This window comes from Cricetulus griseus, chromosome 2, assembly GCF_003668045.3.
Source record: "Cricetulus griseus strain 17A/GY chromosome 2, alternate assembly CriGri-PICRH-1.0, whole genome shotgun sequence".
In the NCBI taxonomy this organism is placed as follows: Eukaryota; Metazoa; Chordata; class Mammalia; order Rodentia; family Cricetidae; genus Cricetulus; species Cricetulus griseus.
This window is the reverse complement of record NC_048595.1, coordinates 440688261-440705736: the sequence shown is the minus strand read 5'-3', so window position 1 is coordinate 440705736 and position 17476 is coordinate 440688261. Positions and strand designations below refer to the sequence as shown.

The window sequence follows — 17476 nt, the reverse complement described above, 5'->3', positions numbered from 1 at the left end:
GGTAGGCACTTAAGTGCATTCAACCATTATGCAGTGTAGACATTTATCAAAACTACATGGTATTCTATTTCTTTTTAATTTTTAAAATTACATTTATCTAATTTGTCATGTGTGCCTGTGTGTGTGGGTGGGGGGTATCTAGAGCCAACTGTAATCACTGTCCCTCACACAGCTCCAAGGCTACCCCCTCTATTCTTGCCCTGGGTTGGGGTCTCTATCTTCAGCATTGGCTTCTTTCTGACTCGACCCTGGATATTAATCTGGTATATTGCTGGCTCCCTGCCAGCTTGAGGGCTCCTTGTGGGATAGTTTACCCCTTGGGTCTAGAGCAGTACCTAGCAAATGGCAAAAGTTACTCAGTGGATGTCACCAAAGCACCTCTCCCTTTTAGAGCCCCCACCCCTGAGCCTTATGTCTCCTCCCTGGGCTCTCCCATAGCTCCCACTCAGCAGACGCACCAGGATGCACCTCCATGGGAGCGGGGCCTCTTCTCTTTCTCTGACAGCATGCCAACCCCCTTGAACTTCGCTCCTGTGAAAGACCTTCCCCAAAAGAATTGGCTGTCCCCTGCTGGGATGCCCTTGAATCCCAGTGTTGGTGACAGGCACTGTTCAACACGCACGGGCTCCATCTGCCCTCAGCACACAGGGCCATATATGATGCCCTCTCAGAAGTCTGTGGTTGCCTTCTGAGATGAAAAACACACTCAACACTGCTCACAAACACACATGTATGTATGTACACACACACATAAGGATGTACAGATGTTTTTAAGACAAACCAATTAAAATGGAAAATTAAGAAAAATGACTTTAGATACTTAAAATGTCACCTCATACACCAATTAATTTCTTTAGGTACCTTCTCTCCCATTAGGCAGAATATTAAATTAGAGAATCAAAAAATTAAAGACACCACCCTTCCTAGCCTGGAGCAAAAAAATACTAACATAAGAAATTTTAAAATAATGTGAATAGCTGGATAGCTAATGTGTGGGAGACTGGCTTCTTTAGAATGAGTGGTGGTTTTTTTCATGAGGGGGGAAAATTACATTTTTATTTTCATTATCTTCTGCATTTCCATCAAGAGTTTATATATAGGCAAGGGACTATTGTTTTAGACATTCCAGAGAATCCTCAGACTTTTATGTCTGTGGATATTTTTGTAGATGCCTAAATGCTCATCAGTGCATTGAGAGTCGGGTGAGACGAGACCTCCATTACTTCGTGTCTGATAGGACAAAGCCTCCATCAGTGTGTTCTCCAATGTGGATGAGACCTTCCATTACTGTTTTGAATGTCTGGTTAGTGAGGCCTTCATCAGAGTGTTGAGTGTCTGCTTGGATAAGACCGCCCATTGTGCGCTCGCGGTTGGGTCTGGTGCTGAGACTTCCATCTCTGTGGTTAGTGTCTGGTGCAGATGCATGCTCTCGCTAGGTGGTGCTATTTAATGGATAAAGACGAATGCTTAAACTCTTCAATCATAATCTTTGGTACTTATGTGTGAAGAATACCTTTCTTTGTTCTCCCGGGCTTTATTTTATGCATTTATATAATTCCGAGGTGTCTCTTGGCTTCATCAAATCGTCAGGGGTTCCATGGCACAAAGAGCTAATTGAGTTCCTTTCAAGCTCGGTTTACAAAACATCAAATTTTGTGACACCATCGGGTACCAACTGAAATGTTTCCTTTGTGCAACTGTTCTTGGTCTTGTGATGTACTTTGCAAGGTTCTTTGACCTCTTTGGATTTGAGACAACTTTGATGCATTCATGATTCAAGTTTCCACTTGCTTTTATGTTGGTGGTAAACTTACCATGAAGCCCCTATAACCCACTCCAATAGCCACATCCATCTCACAGTTTAAAATGCATTTCTATTTTAGATTGGAATGACTCCACCATGCAGGAAACATCTTGGGGTTTAGAAACAGACAGGTCTGCTTCCATCAAGAGTTGAGTGTGCAATCTGGCCAGGTGGAAGGGAAGGTGAAGACTGGGTAGTCAAGACTCCTGGAATTCCAGCTGCTTGGGAGGCTGAGGCAGGGGAATGCAGGAAGTGCAATGCCTTGGCTCCACAGGGAATTGGAGGATGACCTGGGCAGGTTAGTCTGACTCTATCTTAAAAAGTGAAAGGACAGAGAGCTGAGATGATAGGTCAGTGGTAGAGTGCTTGCCTAGCTTGGGTAAGGGTCTAGGTTTGATATCCAGTAACTCCCCCCAAACAAGGAAGACTCCTGTTCCATCTGGGGAGAACAGAGGGAGTAGGAATTGTACAGGAAGCAGGATTTCAAGCATCTGGAGGAGAGGGGAAATGGGGACAGTGGTGAGAGCAAAGATCTTACTTCTAGCCACACTGCTTGGCTGGTGAGACCTGGTGAGAACTGGCCAGGGAGGTTCTTTGACCAAATTTTAGTTCGGGTGTTGAGAAAAGAATTACAAAAGAAATTACTCAGTGTACATCCCACTGGAGGTGACAGAGTGGCAGTCAGGTGGAGGTCAAAGTAAGAATTTACCAGGAGTCCATGGTGGCACACTCATTTAATCCCAGCATTCCCAGCACTCAGGAGGCAGAGGCAGGTAGACCTCTGAGTTCGAGGCCAGCCTAGTCTACAGAGTGAGTTCTAGGACAGCCAGAGTTGCTACACAGAGAAATCCTGTCTTGAAACACTTCCACACTCTGCCTGCCACCAAAAAAAAAAAAAAAAAAAAAAAAAGAATTTACCATGGGTAAAACTCACCCCCTTGGAATAAATAAATAAAAGCTTTATTTTTATTTGTAATTGTGCATGTGCATGTGCGTGTGTGTATGTGTGTGTGTGTGTGTGTGTGTGTGTGTGTGTGTGTGAGAGAGAGAGAGAGAGAGAGAGAGAGAGAGAGAGAGAGAGAGAGAGAATGAGAGAGAGAGAGAATGAGAGAGAATGAGAAGTGTTAGCTCCCCTACAGCTGTAGTTTCAGGCTGTTGTGAGCTGCCTAATTTGGGTGCTCTTGTGTAAGAACAGATGCACTTTTTAGCACCCAGCCATCTCTCCAGTAAACCACCCCCCCCACTGCTTTTTTTGTTGTTAGTTTTTTGAAACAGGTTCTTAACATGTAGACCAGACTGGCCTTGAACTCAAGCTCCACCTGTCTCTACCTCCCAAGTGCTGTAATTAAAGGCCTGTGCCATCATGCCTGGTGCCTAGTTTTTACCTCTTCTCTGCTTAGTGTTTGGTCCCAAAGGGCACTGATTCCCAAACTGCATGTCAACAGCTGAACTAAAACACCACTTTTCTCAAAGCAGCTTGGAAGGAGGGAGATGGCATGCTGGCTTGTGTGGTGTCCAAAAGCTAAACTGAGTTGGAGTCCTGCGACCTGTGAGTTATTTGAATTAGAGTTAGTACAGGTGAAACTGTTACATGAGATTATGATGGGACCTAAATCCAGAGATCAGTGTCCTCATAATGAGCAAATGAACTAATTAGGTCATTCCATACCCTCATTTTAGACTTCTGGTCTCCACAACAGTGAGAAGATGCACTTTTCAAGTTCAGCTGTTTGTTAGGGCTGCTCTGGGGTAAATCCTTGCCTCTGGGCTGGGGGGAGTGGGAGGTTATGTGGCACAGCGCTTGCCTGGCCCTGGTAATTTCCATGCTTAGCACTGGGAGGAAAAATCCATTTTCCTATTGGCCACGTGTAACAGGTAAGTTATGGGGCCATATGGGACTATGTCTTCAACTACAAAGTAAGTGAGTAGTCAGCAAACCACACTAAAATAGGAACAGGTTTGTCTGAGCTCACAAATTAGGCGTTGATGTCCAGGACTGACTGGCCCTGCTGCTATGGAGCCTGTTTAAGCCCACATATACAGTAGCGGAAGGCATAGCCAGGTACAAAAACAAGAGGAAGAGTCTATTCCCCAGGAACCTAGCCTCCTCCCATCAGGCCCTACCTCTTAGAATGCCCCATTTCCACCCTCAACAGTGCCCTGTTGGGGACCAAGCCTTTAATTCCAGGGCCTGTGGGGGACACTTAAGATCCAGCATAGTGTAGTCAGAATTAACATAGGTCTAGAAGGTGGAGGGGGCTGAGCTCACAGGGGGCTCTGGCCCATTCGACAAGCCCAGGCTGTGCAGACCCGGCCTCCCATCTTGTCTGTGCTGCCCATGTGTCAATGCTATAGACGCTGTTCCCAGGTCTGGCCGGCCTTTGGTCCAGCTGGCTCCTATTCAGCCTGTCTATTGATTACCCTCTCTCAAGGGGGCTAGCCATGAGCCCTGCTCCCCCTCATCACCTTCAGCTGGGGTTGGTCCCAGAGCTGAAACTTCTTGCTTCCTGACAATAGGAAGGGGACACCCAGAGGAGGCCTCCACTGCTGGCTGCCACCAATAGGCCCAGGAAGATGCCTAGCACAAAAAACTGCTGGGTCCTGAACTCGGTGCTAAGGGATGGTGGATACTAGTTCCAGATAGGAGAGATATAGGCACCTGCCTGCTTCGCTTGGGTGCTATGGGTGACACTGGTTGTAATGAATGATCTACTCACTCAGGAGCAATTAAATTAACAACAAGAGAAAACCAGGTGCCACACTGTCACTCAGAATGACTGACAGGAACCTATTCACTGATCTCTATGCTGGGTTTTAGTTAAAGTCTGGATAGGCACAGAAAGACACACACACACACACACACACACACACACAAACCAGTTAAAATATCCAAATAAATTTACTGCAACTTTTGTAGAATTTAATTTGTGTGCTACAAATTAAATTGCATAGGAAACTATTCAAAGCCCCTGAGGAAAAGTATCGGTGGTTTAAGGTGCAACTGGTTTTCTTTCTTCTTTGGGGAAAAAGGTAAAGAGATGTTCTCTGGGTAAACAAAGCTGCAGAATGGCGCACATGTCTGTGGCAATGGGGGATTCTTGTGGTTTGGTTCTTGCAGCATTAATACCTACTGTTTACTTTTAAGCCTGTTGGTATGAAGTGTCTGAATCAGAAGCTACAGAACATTTCAACTCAACTTGGGGTTGCACACTGGTCAAATGAAGTCATTAACTGTGCCCGGAGAGCAGTTGGAGGGCAGTCCCCAGGGTCTGGACCTGTCCCTGGAGACAGACAGCCGGAGTCCTGTCCATTGCCAGGTCACTTAATGCTGAGCTTTCTGGTATGTTTCCTGTTTCCTCCCCAAATGCCACAGCTACTGTGTGACCCGTCACTCTGAAGTTGACTATAATCCTCTGCATGCCTCCAACTTGCCACAGAACATCGCTTAGGGAAAACGTCCCCTGTGCTAACTTGCATGTATTATTCCTAAGGAGATACGATTGCACCAGGAAGGAGAGATTAAGTGTGGGAGACGAAGTGTGGAGTTTGGCAATGGCAGATGGCACCTCTGCACGCCAGCATGTGACATCGCCTGAAAGGTGACCGTGATGGGCCACCAGACTCTGGCTGGGTGCTGGGACTTTCCTCCCACCTAGAACAGAGGCAGAGCCACCATGAGGGAGACAGCATTCAATGCCCAGTGGCAGGGACCACCTTGTTCTCAAGGGGGCATTGTTCCTCTGAAGGAAAACTGCATATACACAGGGCCGACAGGGACCCCAATTCCAGCTGATTTCTTATTTGTTAGCAGAATCTCAATGGCACTGAACTGCCACATGGGGGCTTTGCTGTTCACCAAAGCACACAGACCAGCATGTCCTGTGGATGGCCACCGAGGACAGCAGGGTTGGAGAAGAAAGGAAGGGTAGGGCTGTGAGCATCCTCAGGGCCCATCTACTGAAAGCCACCAGGCCCATGGACTCACCTTCTCACAGGTGATGAGTGGAAAATGTCTGCATGGAGCAAACTCCTTTCCACTCTGAGTGTTGAAATTCAAAGTACGCCTGGGACTCAGAAACACCCATGGCCTTTAAATATCTATATACACCTGGAACATAATTTACAAAGGCCTTTGAAGAACATAAAAACCTCAACAGCGATCGCCTTTACTAAGGTGATTTTTTTTTAAATAACTTTTACAGTCCATTAAAAAATTAGATACCACCTTTCTTATGTCCTCTCTAGTCTTTTGTTAAAAAAGGGATTTTTAAATTTAAACATACATTTCAACAAATAGAAAGCAACACGATTGGCAACAATGGGAAGTAGAAAGCCCCTGGGACCTGCCCCTGGACAGAGGGGAGGGGCAGAGAGTCAAAGGTCCTCAGTCCCTCCTGGGTGTGGCTGGCAAGGCCCCCATTGTGGACAGATGATGGTCAGAGGGTTCCAGCTCTAGTGAGCAGCAGGGCAGGGCCCCCACTCAGATCACAAAGTCATCATGATCTGCGGGGCTGAAGGCTGCTGCCCTCAAGATGTCCAGCGAATTCACCAGGATCAGAGTCCCCGTGAGGTGCTTCCAGCGCCTGGTGATGGGGTTCTTCATCTTGTCCAGGCCTATGTGCAGCTCCTGGATGACATCTCGGTAGCTGTCCCCAATCTGGTGGCTCCAGGTGAGTAAGAAGTCATAGGCAGGTTTCCACATGGCCTGCGTGATGGAATTACCAAAAATGTAAAAAAGGAGAGAAGGCAAGGTCAGAAGATAGTGGGCTACATTCAGTTAGTCACTCCTATGACACTCACTGTGTGTTACGGCCACAGCAGCAGGTGGACACAGCCGTGCCGGTCAGCTTACAGTGGGGAAATGGTGGTGTCCCTGTATATCTGAGTCACTGGAGAGAGTCTCTCCTTCCTTACAGTACCCCCTTTCACCTGTGCCGTGTATTAGAAATTGATCGTGCAAAGAAAGAACACCCTTAGGGTTGGGACTTCCTGCTTCCCTGTCTTGTGAGTCTGAATCAGCTTCCAGGAACTCACCAGGGTCACCCTCCACAAATAAGCAGCCAGTCTTTGGGCACGACTCCACCATACCCACCTTTGCCTGAGTTAGGTAACATAGCAGACATTTACCCAGTACAGTGGGACCAACCCCCCCCCCCACACACACACACACACTTCACTTAGCAAGGAGGGCAGCCATCCTTCCTGGCTTGTGGCAGAGCAGCCCTGATGTCTTCTACACCAGGTTCTCAGGACAGGTCGATGGCTCCCCCCTACCCAGGACACACTCACTTCACCTCATCTTATGATCCTAGAGCGCACCCCACGAGTCCTAGAGACTGGTAATTAAGTAACCAAAGGGTCGGAGCCCCACTCACCTCACTGTCCACCACCCCGTTCCTGTCCCGGTGGGGAGACTCATAGGCATCCATCTGTTGCCTGGAGACCTTAGCCAGCTTCTCGGCCAGTTCCCTCCAGCGCGGTGCCACCTCAACGGCTGTGGTCAGGAGCACAAAGTCCTGGATGAGTCTGACCACCAGGCCCTGACAGTCCATTTTCAGCAAAGCCTGGGAAGAAGTACAGTGTGAGGCCAGGGTAAGCTTGGCTTTGGGGGAAGGTCAACCTGCAGATGATGCCCTTTACCCCAAGAGTTCAAGGCCTAGCTAGCACCCTAGTACCATCCATACAATAGAGGAGAGATGGCTCACAGTGTGTATGGCATTGTCCCCAAAACTCACGTCCAGTGTTGGTGCCCATAAAGATGGCTCTATTCCATCTTGTCTCAAGGGCAGAGAGTTCAAAACTGTCCTCAGTAAGCCATACGACCTAAAGGTCAAAGGTGTGGCTACAGTGGGATGTTTGATCTTGGCCTAGGCTGTCTTATTTAAACAACAACAGTGTGTGGTTACTCCTGACCCTCAGGCCAGGTAACGAGAAGCTGAATCTAAGGTGTGGTATTACTGAATCCTTGGAGAAATAAGGAAGAAAAGTCTGTTTGCTCCCTATGCATGATACCTTGTTCTCCCTTTTGGTTAAGGTATTTAAGGTGAAAAATAAACCTGGAGCGTTCAGTATTCACTGAATTGCCATTCTGACTCTAGCCTATGTCTCTATCTTTCTCTTAACGTCTTTAGCTAGCCTTTCTTTAGTTCAGACTCCCCCTCTCAGGTACGAACTGTGGGCTGCCCATCTGGCTCTGACTATAGCCCTGCAAAGACAGCTTCCCACAGTCCAGGACCCCAGAAAGTGACCTAGCTTGGGAAAGAGGCCTTTTCAGATATAACATGACAAATAAGACCATAGAGGGCAGGCCATCATGGCTAATGTCCTTACAAGAGCCCCCAACTAATGAAGCAGGGCTGGGCTGACACTGCCAGCCACGGGAAAGCAAGTGGTGCTCCCAGGCACCAGAAAGTCTGGTTCAAGTTGTTCAAGCACATCTGTTGCACAGACAACAAGACACTCTGGCAGACACTAAGAAGCTGAGTGCAGAGCCCCTCGGCTAGGGATGACAGAGGCAAGGCAGGCCCCAGTTTCTGGAGGCTCTTTCCATGTTGCTGGGCACATGGCACCAGGAGTTGAACCAAGTATGGTGTCAGAGTGGAAGGGTTTTACCCCATTTCAACTACTTGGGTAATTCACACAGTGGCTGATTATAATTTGGATTTTGATACCTGGAAATACATTATTTTTAAGAAAACTAAATTGTTTATGTTCCAGAAGGAAAAGGCATGATCATGTATATAGTCGTGTGTGTGTGTGTGTGTGTGTGTGTGTGTGTGTGTGTGTGTGTGTGTGTGTGAGGGGGTGAGACACACTGGTGGTCAGGTATCAGGCTTAAGTTGTGTTTGATGTGCTGTGAGCGTAGGGATAAACTGGGGCAGGAAGGGTCCCCTCAGCTCTGTGTTGTCCTGGAAGAAAATGCAAATGAACACAGGGCTTAGCAGCAAGTCACTCAATCATACCCAACAAACCCGTGTGTCTGTACACTTGGCTGCCCGGCTCTGGAGGTGGCCTCATGTTCCAGGTAACAGAGTGCGTCAAAATCTCCTGCTTTGGATTCAAGTCACTCTTGGCAGGAGTCAGCAAACCGGCTCTCTCCCCAGGGGCTCCAGGCATAGAATACAAAGGTCCTGGGAAATTCTGGCCATTCTCTGGTCTCTGAGGGGTTACTGCTGACCAGGAGAGCACATGGCCAGGTCCAGGGCAGCTGAGTCTCCATTTCTGGGAGTAGCTGATGACTGAAAAGCTAGTGATAATGTCAGGGACGAAAGTGTCTCCAAAAGGGTGAACTTTGGAAACACGTTAGTTCTAGCAATGGGAAGTGCACCTCAGGATTCCAGCTCAAGGGATTCCCAACCCTCATGTAGCTTACTCAGATATACACAGGCGTACTGGAAAACGCCAAAGGAATTAAAACACAATACAGATTTCAGATAGAATTTTGCTAATATGAGTGAAGGGACAGATTTAAATTGTGGCTTGTAAGTCACACGGTCTCTGTCCCAACTTCACAGGGAGCAGAAAGACATTGCCTAAAGGCAGCTCTTCTGGTTTTATTTCTGTTGCTGTGATAAACACCTGACCACAAGCAACATGGGAGGACAGGGTTTATCTGGCTTACAATTCCAGGTTATAGTCCATCACTGTGTTGGTAAATCAAGGGAGGAACTCAACTGGCCTGTCACATCACACTGACAGTCAAGAGCAGAGAGAAACAATTGTGCCCATCCTGTCTGTTTATTGCTTCCTACTGTTTTACACAATTTGGGGTCCCAAGCCTAGAGAATGGCACCACCCACAGTGGACTGGGTTTTCCTACATCAATTATCAATCAAGATGTTCCCCTCCAGACAGGACCACAGGCCAACCTGATCTAAACAATTCTTTAGTTGAAATTTTCTTTATAGGCACTTTTAGGTTGTGGTAAGCTGACTTTAAAATTAACCATCATGGCAACGGTAGACAACCAGGAGGTGAAGGGACATGGCTGTGTCACTGTAAGATGTTATTTACAGTAACAGTTGGCCACAGGCTGTGTGTCTGCTAACCTGTTTTTGCAAGCTCTTAGGAAAATACAGTAAGCTAGTATTTGGGATTTTGCTGTTGTGTTTGTTCCCAAGAGGCCCTGGTCTGGATAGAAAAGCTCGCCTATGCAACACAAGGGACATGGCTGATGGGGTTACCCTCTTCACCCAGTTAACCACACAGCCAGCAGCTCCATCTCTGCAGTCTCCTGATCTGTGGGATAAGGTGGGTTTTCTCCTGATCCATTCGGAAGCCCCTTGCTGCCCTTCCAGCCTAGACTCTTGTTTTCTTGCTAGCTGCCCACCTTGGTGTCTTGGAGCACCTCAATCTGCTCTCCTCCTGAAGACAACTGCCTTCCTGGCTTGCACCCTATAAACTCACTCCCTTCCTTCTCACACAAATCCTCTAAAGGGCCCACTTTAGCCCTCTCTCTGTAAGTCCCACTGGAGGCTTTGTTCTTGGTGGTGGCTCCAGGATCAGAAGAGACAAGTGACCCTGGGCCCCCTGGGGGTTGGGATTTCACAGTCCTCCCAGGGTTTTAGTGAGGCCACCATGGGTTGTTTCTAAAATCTCTTTTCGTCTTTCATTTCTAGCCAATGGCTTCTCCCTCCCCACAAGAACAGAGACCACAGGGCCAATTCAGGGTGGTGTCCTGAAAATGGGAAACAGTGTCTTGCACCAAAGGTATACTGTCCAGGACTGAAGAGATGCCTCAGTAGCTGAGAGCATCGCTGCTCTGTCATGAAGACCAGAGTTCAGATCCCAGCACCTACATCAGGTAGCTCACAAACACCTGTCACTCCATCTCCAATGATTGGAGGCCCTCCTTTGGCCTCCCAGGGTATCAGAGAGTGTGTGTGAACAGGCATGCATGCACACATTCGAGCACACACACAAACCTTTTTTTTTTTTTCTTTTTTTGATCTTAAATTAAAAAGTGTATAACTGGGTAAAACCCATCACAGTCCCTAAACAGATAGTTCCTTGGGGTCGGTCCTATCTATGACCCTTTCCTCCCCAGGCCACGTCAAACTTGTGCTCATGAGAGGACAGTACCTCAGATCTAGAAGGTACATATGCAGCCAAATTGCTCCCCTCACTCAGTGTTTATGTAATTCACAGAATATAAAGGAACGTGTGTTTCCACCTGAGTTTTCAAACACACTCAGAAAATTCTCCTTCCCAAGGCCCACATAGTATAACAGAAGATACGCCAGGATCCCAACCCCTTAAACAGAGAACATATTCTGCATTTTCTCACCTTCAGGACCCCTTCCCCCATCATATACATACACCAAACCCCAGGCTACAAAGTCAAGTCCTCCACCCCTTTCAGGCACTGGGTCAATAACTTGTCATGTGTCTCCTGTCACTCTGCAGTCAGCTAACCCCCAAGTGACACTGGCTATCTATGTATTCAAGGGTGCGTTTTGCTCTCTGGAAGGAGCCTGTGACTTAGAATATGACAGACGGGTTTCATCGAGGGTCTCGAACCATCATCAAAACCATCAGTGCCTCCAATCAAATATGCAAAGGTACCCAAGTGCAGGCTGCCCCAGAGAAGCCAACTATGAAACATCCACCATAACATCCTACAAGAGACCCTGAGTGGGATAGGCTGCTAGCCCTTGCTACACACAGGGAGAGGATGGCAGGAGAGGAAGAAAGTGTAGTGTAACCCACAAGAGCACAGAAGGCGCAGACATTTTTGAGCTCAGGCCATTGTTCACACACCCACTCATTCATTCATTCACCTTCCCTCTCTCCCTCCCTCTCTCTTCCAGGGTCACGCCCTCCTTCCTCCATGGAGTGTAGGTCTGTCTACTGGAGGGCAGTGACAAGAAACAAGTATACACCAATCCTGACTCGAGCAAGCACTGTGAAGCACAAGTGACATTGGGGTGGACATCTGAGAGTGTACATCACCAGGAGCTCCAGGCAGGAGGGGCATGGGCTGCCACAGGCCTGAGGTGCGGAGGAGCCTGTTGCCATGACAGGAGCCTCCAGACCTTAGTGAGAACTTTCCCTTCCAGCCTGCACAGTAACCACCTCAAACCTTCCTGCTTTCTACCTCCCCAAACTTCCCACTTCCTGTAGTTACAGTTGTCAGAGCAGGGATGCTGATGCTGCAGAGGCAGCTCAAAAACAGAAGGGGGCGCTGGTCTAGCTGTGGGCTGGTCTGCTAGGTGGTGCAGGGGAAAGCTGGGGCCAAGGCTACTGGAAACTCAACTGACCCTGGGTTGCAGGCTGCAGATGTTGGGGTTAGCCAGCTGTGGGCTTTTTTAAGTTATGCCAACCATTAAGATTCAGCTATTCAGGAAGCAATGCCCAAGATAGCTGGGGAGAACAGAACATGGAGGAGCCTGTTTTCTTTTTTCTTTTCAAACTGCCCTTGCCCCAGGGCCAGGTCTCAGCCAAGGTCCAGTTGCCTCTCCTCCAGGCAGGAAGGCGGAGGGGACTCAGAAGCACACAGGACCCTCCTCTATAAACTTGCCATGCTGAGTAAGAACCTGACCATGAAAAATAAACAGGAAATGCCATAAAGCCCCCATCCCCAAGATGTCTGCCCACAGAGGAAGGAGCTGGGCCTATTCCAGGTAAGTGTCCTTCCGCTGTAGGAGGGACAATCAGTGCTGTTTATGATCCACAGAAGCACCTGGTTCTTCAGTCAACGAAGGATGCTGGCAGAGGACTCCCAGGGAGCACACACTCCTGCCCTGGGAGCTCCAGTCAGCCTGGGAGGCCAAGGCAAGGGGGCTCTCCATGACCTTCAGGGGATTCGTTTCACATGGCAGCATTTGAAGGGAAAGACCTGTATGACGACCAGGGTCCACTTGTCCCCATTCACTTCTGGCTTCTTGCCCAGTGAAACAGCCATCAAGGCCTACTGGGGCCTGTCAAGGGCACTCATGACTGCAATTCACACTGCCAACTCTCTTTCTTAGGAGTCTCAGGCCTGTTTGTCCCATGCTGTGGCACAGTATGTTACCATGGGTCACATTCAAAGGGTCTCATGCCTTGCTATTCCTCAGAGAGATGTCTGACAATGTCATGGGGAGCGGGGCAGTGGGGATGGGATGTGGAGTAGGTGAGCAGCCAAAAAGCTGGGAACAGTAGAAGCAGGAAGGGTCAAGAGGAGGTCACCAAGGGTGTCTACTGACAACAGTGACCATCAGAACTACACAACTGGGGTGTGCTGACTGTGTGAAACCATGGGGCTGTTCCACTGCCAGGTTGCTGGAAGCCCTGGAAAGGCTGCAGAAAATGTTCCTAGCTGGCCTGATGTCAGTGTGCCTCAGACCAAACATGGAACTTCTCTTTCCCACACATTTCTTAGAGTGCCTATTCGTTTTATACCGGCCAAGAGCCTGTCCCCCATGAGCTCAAATGAATCCCAGGCAGGGAGAAGGTACTACAGTAGAGACAGATGTTGGAGGCACCAGGTAATACAAAGCAAAGCAAGAATACACATCAAGGCAAGGCCAGGCTTTGGGGCCAAGGCTTTTGCTAGTAAGTCACAGAGCCTGCTGCAGACCTAATGACACACAGATACCCTCCAAAGATCCAAACTGAGGTTCCTGGATCACAGCCCTTCTTTATGGTGTCCTACTTAGTTTTCTTTGCTGTGATAAACATCATGACAAAAGCAACCTGGGGGGAGAAGGGGTTTATTTGGCTCACACATCCTGATCACAGTCGCTCACTGAAGGAAGTCAGGGCAGGAGCAGAGGTGGGAACCATGGGTGCTGCTTATTGGCTTGCTTCCCACGGCTTGTTCAGGACAAACGGTCAGGAGTAGCACTCCCCGCAGCGGGCTGGGCCCTCCCACATTAATCATCAATCAAGGAAATATCCCCACAGACTTGCCGGTAAGCCAATCTGATGGAGGCAATTTCTCAATGGAGGCTCCCTCTTCCTGGGGGACTCTATAGTTTTGTGAGAAGTGGAAAACACTAACCAGCGAACACAAGTCCACCCAAGACCACAGAGAAGCTGATAAAGAGGGGAGAAGACACCTTCCTGGGGGGTCTTTAAAGATCCTGTAGCTACACTTCCAACCCTGTGAGTGGCCCAATATGGCCCATGCTTGTCTGCCTCTGGAAGCTCACCCCAAGGTCTGGACACCCCAAGGTCTGGACACCTGCGGGACACTCACCATCACCAGCTCCTTCTGGAAGGACTTCCGGTCCTTGTTGTCAGGGTTGTTACAGTCTTCCTTCAGCTTTTCCAGAACAGACGCCACCCGCTCCGCCTCGCTGTCCAGCTCCGCCCGGCAGAAGAAGGTGAGAGGCAGGTTCCCGTAACCCAGGGCGTCCGCGAAGGCTCGCCAGCTGCTGATGTTCTCCATGAGCAAGGTCCGCACGGACGCATAGATGTAAGTGAGGAACTTGCAGGGCCGGAGGATCTGCTCCAGCAGCACGGAGGTGCTCAGCTCAGGCCCCGAGAACAGGCTGGGCCGGGCTTTGCCCACTACCAACACGTTCTTGGTGTGCACCAGGCCCACCTTGCCCTGATAGTAGCCGATGTACCACTCCTTGGTCCACAGTTGTCCCTTGAGGCGGATGCGTTCCTCGCTGAGCAGGGCCACTGCGTCACCCTTCTTGTACTCTAGCAGGTAGTGGCTCTTGTTCTGCCTCACCACCGTCTTTAGTAGCTTGCCGAACTTGAGGCTAGACACGGGGCGGTCCTGAAACGTTGGGTACTTGGTGGTGACAACGAACGGGGACAAGATGACCTTCCCAACCTCGTTCTTCTTCAGGAACCTCCTCTGCCCGGATGGTTTAATGGCACTTTTGGGGGGTGGCTGCGGAGTCTGGACACAAAACTGGGTGAGGATGGTGTCCTGATCGTCCCTGACCTGCACCCTCAGGGTGAAGTCAGACAGCTCGTTGGGGTTCTGGGAGATGATGGAGTAGATCAGACGGCTAACCTTACCCAGTTTCATCTGGAACCCTCTCACCACTTTGGCTTGCTCGATGGCCTTGACCTCATAGTTGGTCATATTGGAGAACATACACACTTTGAGATCCTGGGGTCTGGACAAGATGAACTGGTGCTTGCCCCACAGCTGTAGGGCTACCGGGGCAGGACCAGGAGCCTGCCGAGTAACCTCAGTGACCAGGAGGGTCTTGGGGGCACAATCATGTCCAAAAATGGTCACCACGGTCTTGAAGGACGGATGGATGTGTTTGGGACCATAAAGACCCACAGTGACTCTCTTATTGATGAAATCCCATACGGTGGAGGGGTAGAGGATGTTGGCGCCCTGGGCGACAATAGCGAGGTACATGCAAGGCTCCAGGTTGTCCAGTTGTACCTGTACCGTGTCCCCATAGCTGTAGGTGAGGGGGATGGGCACATAGGGCCCCTCCTTGGAGTCACTTCTCAGGCACTGTAGGACCACTGAACTTTTGCTGAAGATGTCGCCCTTCACCTCTGCGGAGACTTTCATCTCTAAGATGATCAAAGTGCTCACCTCCAGGTTACTCAGCTTCACCTCCACCACGGGGCTGACGCTGCTGGATCTGTCGCTGTTGAGCTCCAACGGAGGGTCCAGCAGGGCTTTCATGGAGATCTGCTGGGTCTCCCCAGGGGCTACATGGCCCTCGGGCACATGGATGCTGATGTTGGTGTCAGGAAGCTGCACGGAGCCCCCAGAACTATCCAGCTTGCACACGATATTTGTTTCCACTGCTTGGGTCTGTCCCCAACCTGGGCTTTGACCGAGCAGGTCCAAGTCATGGCAGGATCGGGCCAGCTTCCGGTGATTCAGCCAGGCGGTTCGGAAATCTTCTCGGCTTTGAAACTGTTCTGGGGCAGGTGACTTCAAGCCTGTGAAGAAACTGGATGTCTCAGGAGCATCCGATTTGGCTTGTAGGACGGAGAGTTCCGAGAGGCTGTAGGAACGCTTACTTCTGAAGAAGGGATTGTCCCGCCTGACCGGCTGCTCCACGTGGAGTCCATTGGTGGCTGGGAGTTCATCAAAGATGTTGCCGGTGCTGTTGGTGGTTGCTGAGCTGGATTCAGTGAAGGAAGATGTGCCCGTATCAAAGAGGAGCAAATCCACAGTACTCTTGGGGTTTAGCTCATCCACACTGGGCTGGGCATTCCCATTTAGAAAAGGGTTCGTTCGGACTCCGTTCCAGAAAGGGTTGTTACTATAGGGTCTGCCAGATTCTTTCTGGTCATCTGTCCAGCCCCCTAGCAGATCTAGCTCCTTGGCGACTTCATCGGGGCTATCTGGGAGATTGTCAATCATGCCACTGTCACTCAGGGTGGAGTTCCGGTAGTTCAGTGGCTGCACATAGGAGGAAGGGATGTAGCCCATCTCGGTGGTGTTGTGGGCATACCACCACTCCCCACCAGACGTGTCCAAGACGTAGAGGTGGTCGCCTTTGGAGAACTTGAGGGTGGTGAAGTTGTTTGGGCAATAGTCTTTGATTGCAATCACTTCTTTTGCGTTTCCAAAAGGCGTGGGGTTGTCTGCTAGCAAGGCACTGGGAGAAGGCACTGCACAAAACAGAGAGAGAGAGAGAGTGAGGTCAGGCCTACAGGCACAAGAGACACTTCCAAAGTGGGGGTAGGGCGGGTGGATAAGAGGTGCAGTAGACTAGAAATGGATGGTGCCATGATATTGTCACCAGCCCTGCCAGGAAACAATAGAAACCATCCAGGGTAAAGATTCATGTAAGCCCCACGTGGCCCAGGTAATGTAACTCAGGAGTGCTCTGGTGCTCTGCCACTCAGCCACTTTCCGATTCAACCTTCTAATTGAGGCAGAGGACCCAGAAGAATGTCCCTCAACCACCCTAGAAAGACAGATCACATGATAGGCAGTGGACATGTCCCTATGTTCTGAACACCTCATTTTGATAAAAATTTATCTAATTTCTAACCAGGATTGTCACTATTATGAAAGGGGGGGACTAATGTGATGCTGGAGAGCACACTGACACTATAGACTAGGCAGTACCCCAGTGATGCTATGGGCTAGGCAGTGGTCCAGCGATGCTATAGACTAGGCAGTGGTCCAGCGATGCTATAGACTAGGCAGTGTCCCAGTGATGCTATGGGCTAGGCAGTGGCAAGCTGCAAGTATGGTCTTGGAATGAGGAGCCCTCAGCTTCCAGCCACAGGTCATTGAGTCCTTGTTCTCTTTTGGTATGGAAGACAGAAAAGGAGGGGCAGCTCCCTGACAACCAGGACCAGTTCGGTTTCAAAGTCCAGCCCATTCCTCACTCTTCCTTCAGGTGACAATGATTCTTATGGGGTTTTTTTGAACCATTTTAAATGACTGAAGCATCAAACCCCCACACCCTGATAATCAGAGGTTTGTCTTGCCATGCACTAACAACCATTTGAGCACAGCCTGAAAAGCCATCACTTTAATGCATGGCCCTCCCCATTACACCATGTCAGTGAGTGCCACAGACAACACCTGGAACAGACAAAGCAAGCCACCTAAGCGGAGCATGTATTTGGGAAAATAACTGATGTGTTCAACTCCCACATGTGCCAGCCCCAGAAGACACCATTTTCAGGGAACAGAGAAAGCTCTTTCTGATGGAAGTGGACCTGGAGCACCCCCTCCCCCGGGAAAGCCCTCCATCATGTCCTTACTTAGCTGGAGCACCCCCAGGGCAAGCC

At 49.5% G+C, this 17476-nt stretch overlaps 1 protein-coding gene across 2 annotated transcripts in view; it reads right to left on the bottom strand.

The window, feature by feature from the left end:
• Positions 1 to 4684: 4684 nt before the first annotated feature.
• Positions 4685 to 17476, bottom strand: part of Sh3bp4 (SH3 domain binding protein 4) — a 78620-nt gene continuing 65828 nt past the window's right edge. For both annotated transcript variants that reach the window (XM_027397504.2, XM_027397505.2), the window contains 3 exons: positions 13986 to 16339; positions 7180 to 7368; positions 4685 to 6509 (listed from right to left, as the gene is read on the bottom strand). In XM_027397504.2, coding sequence (XP_027253305.1) covers positions 6285 to 6509; positions 7180 to 7368; positions 13986 to 16339 — 2768 coding nt within the window. In that variant the 3' untranslated portion in view covers positions 4685 to 6284. The remainder of the gene's footprint in view (positions 6510 to 7179; positions 7369 to 13985; positions 16340 to 17476) is intronic.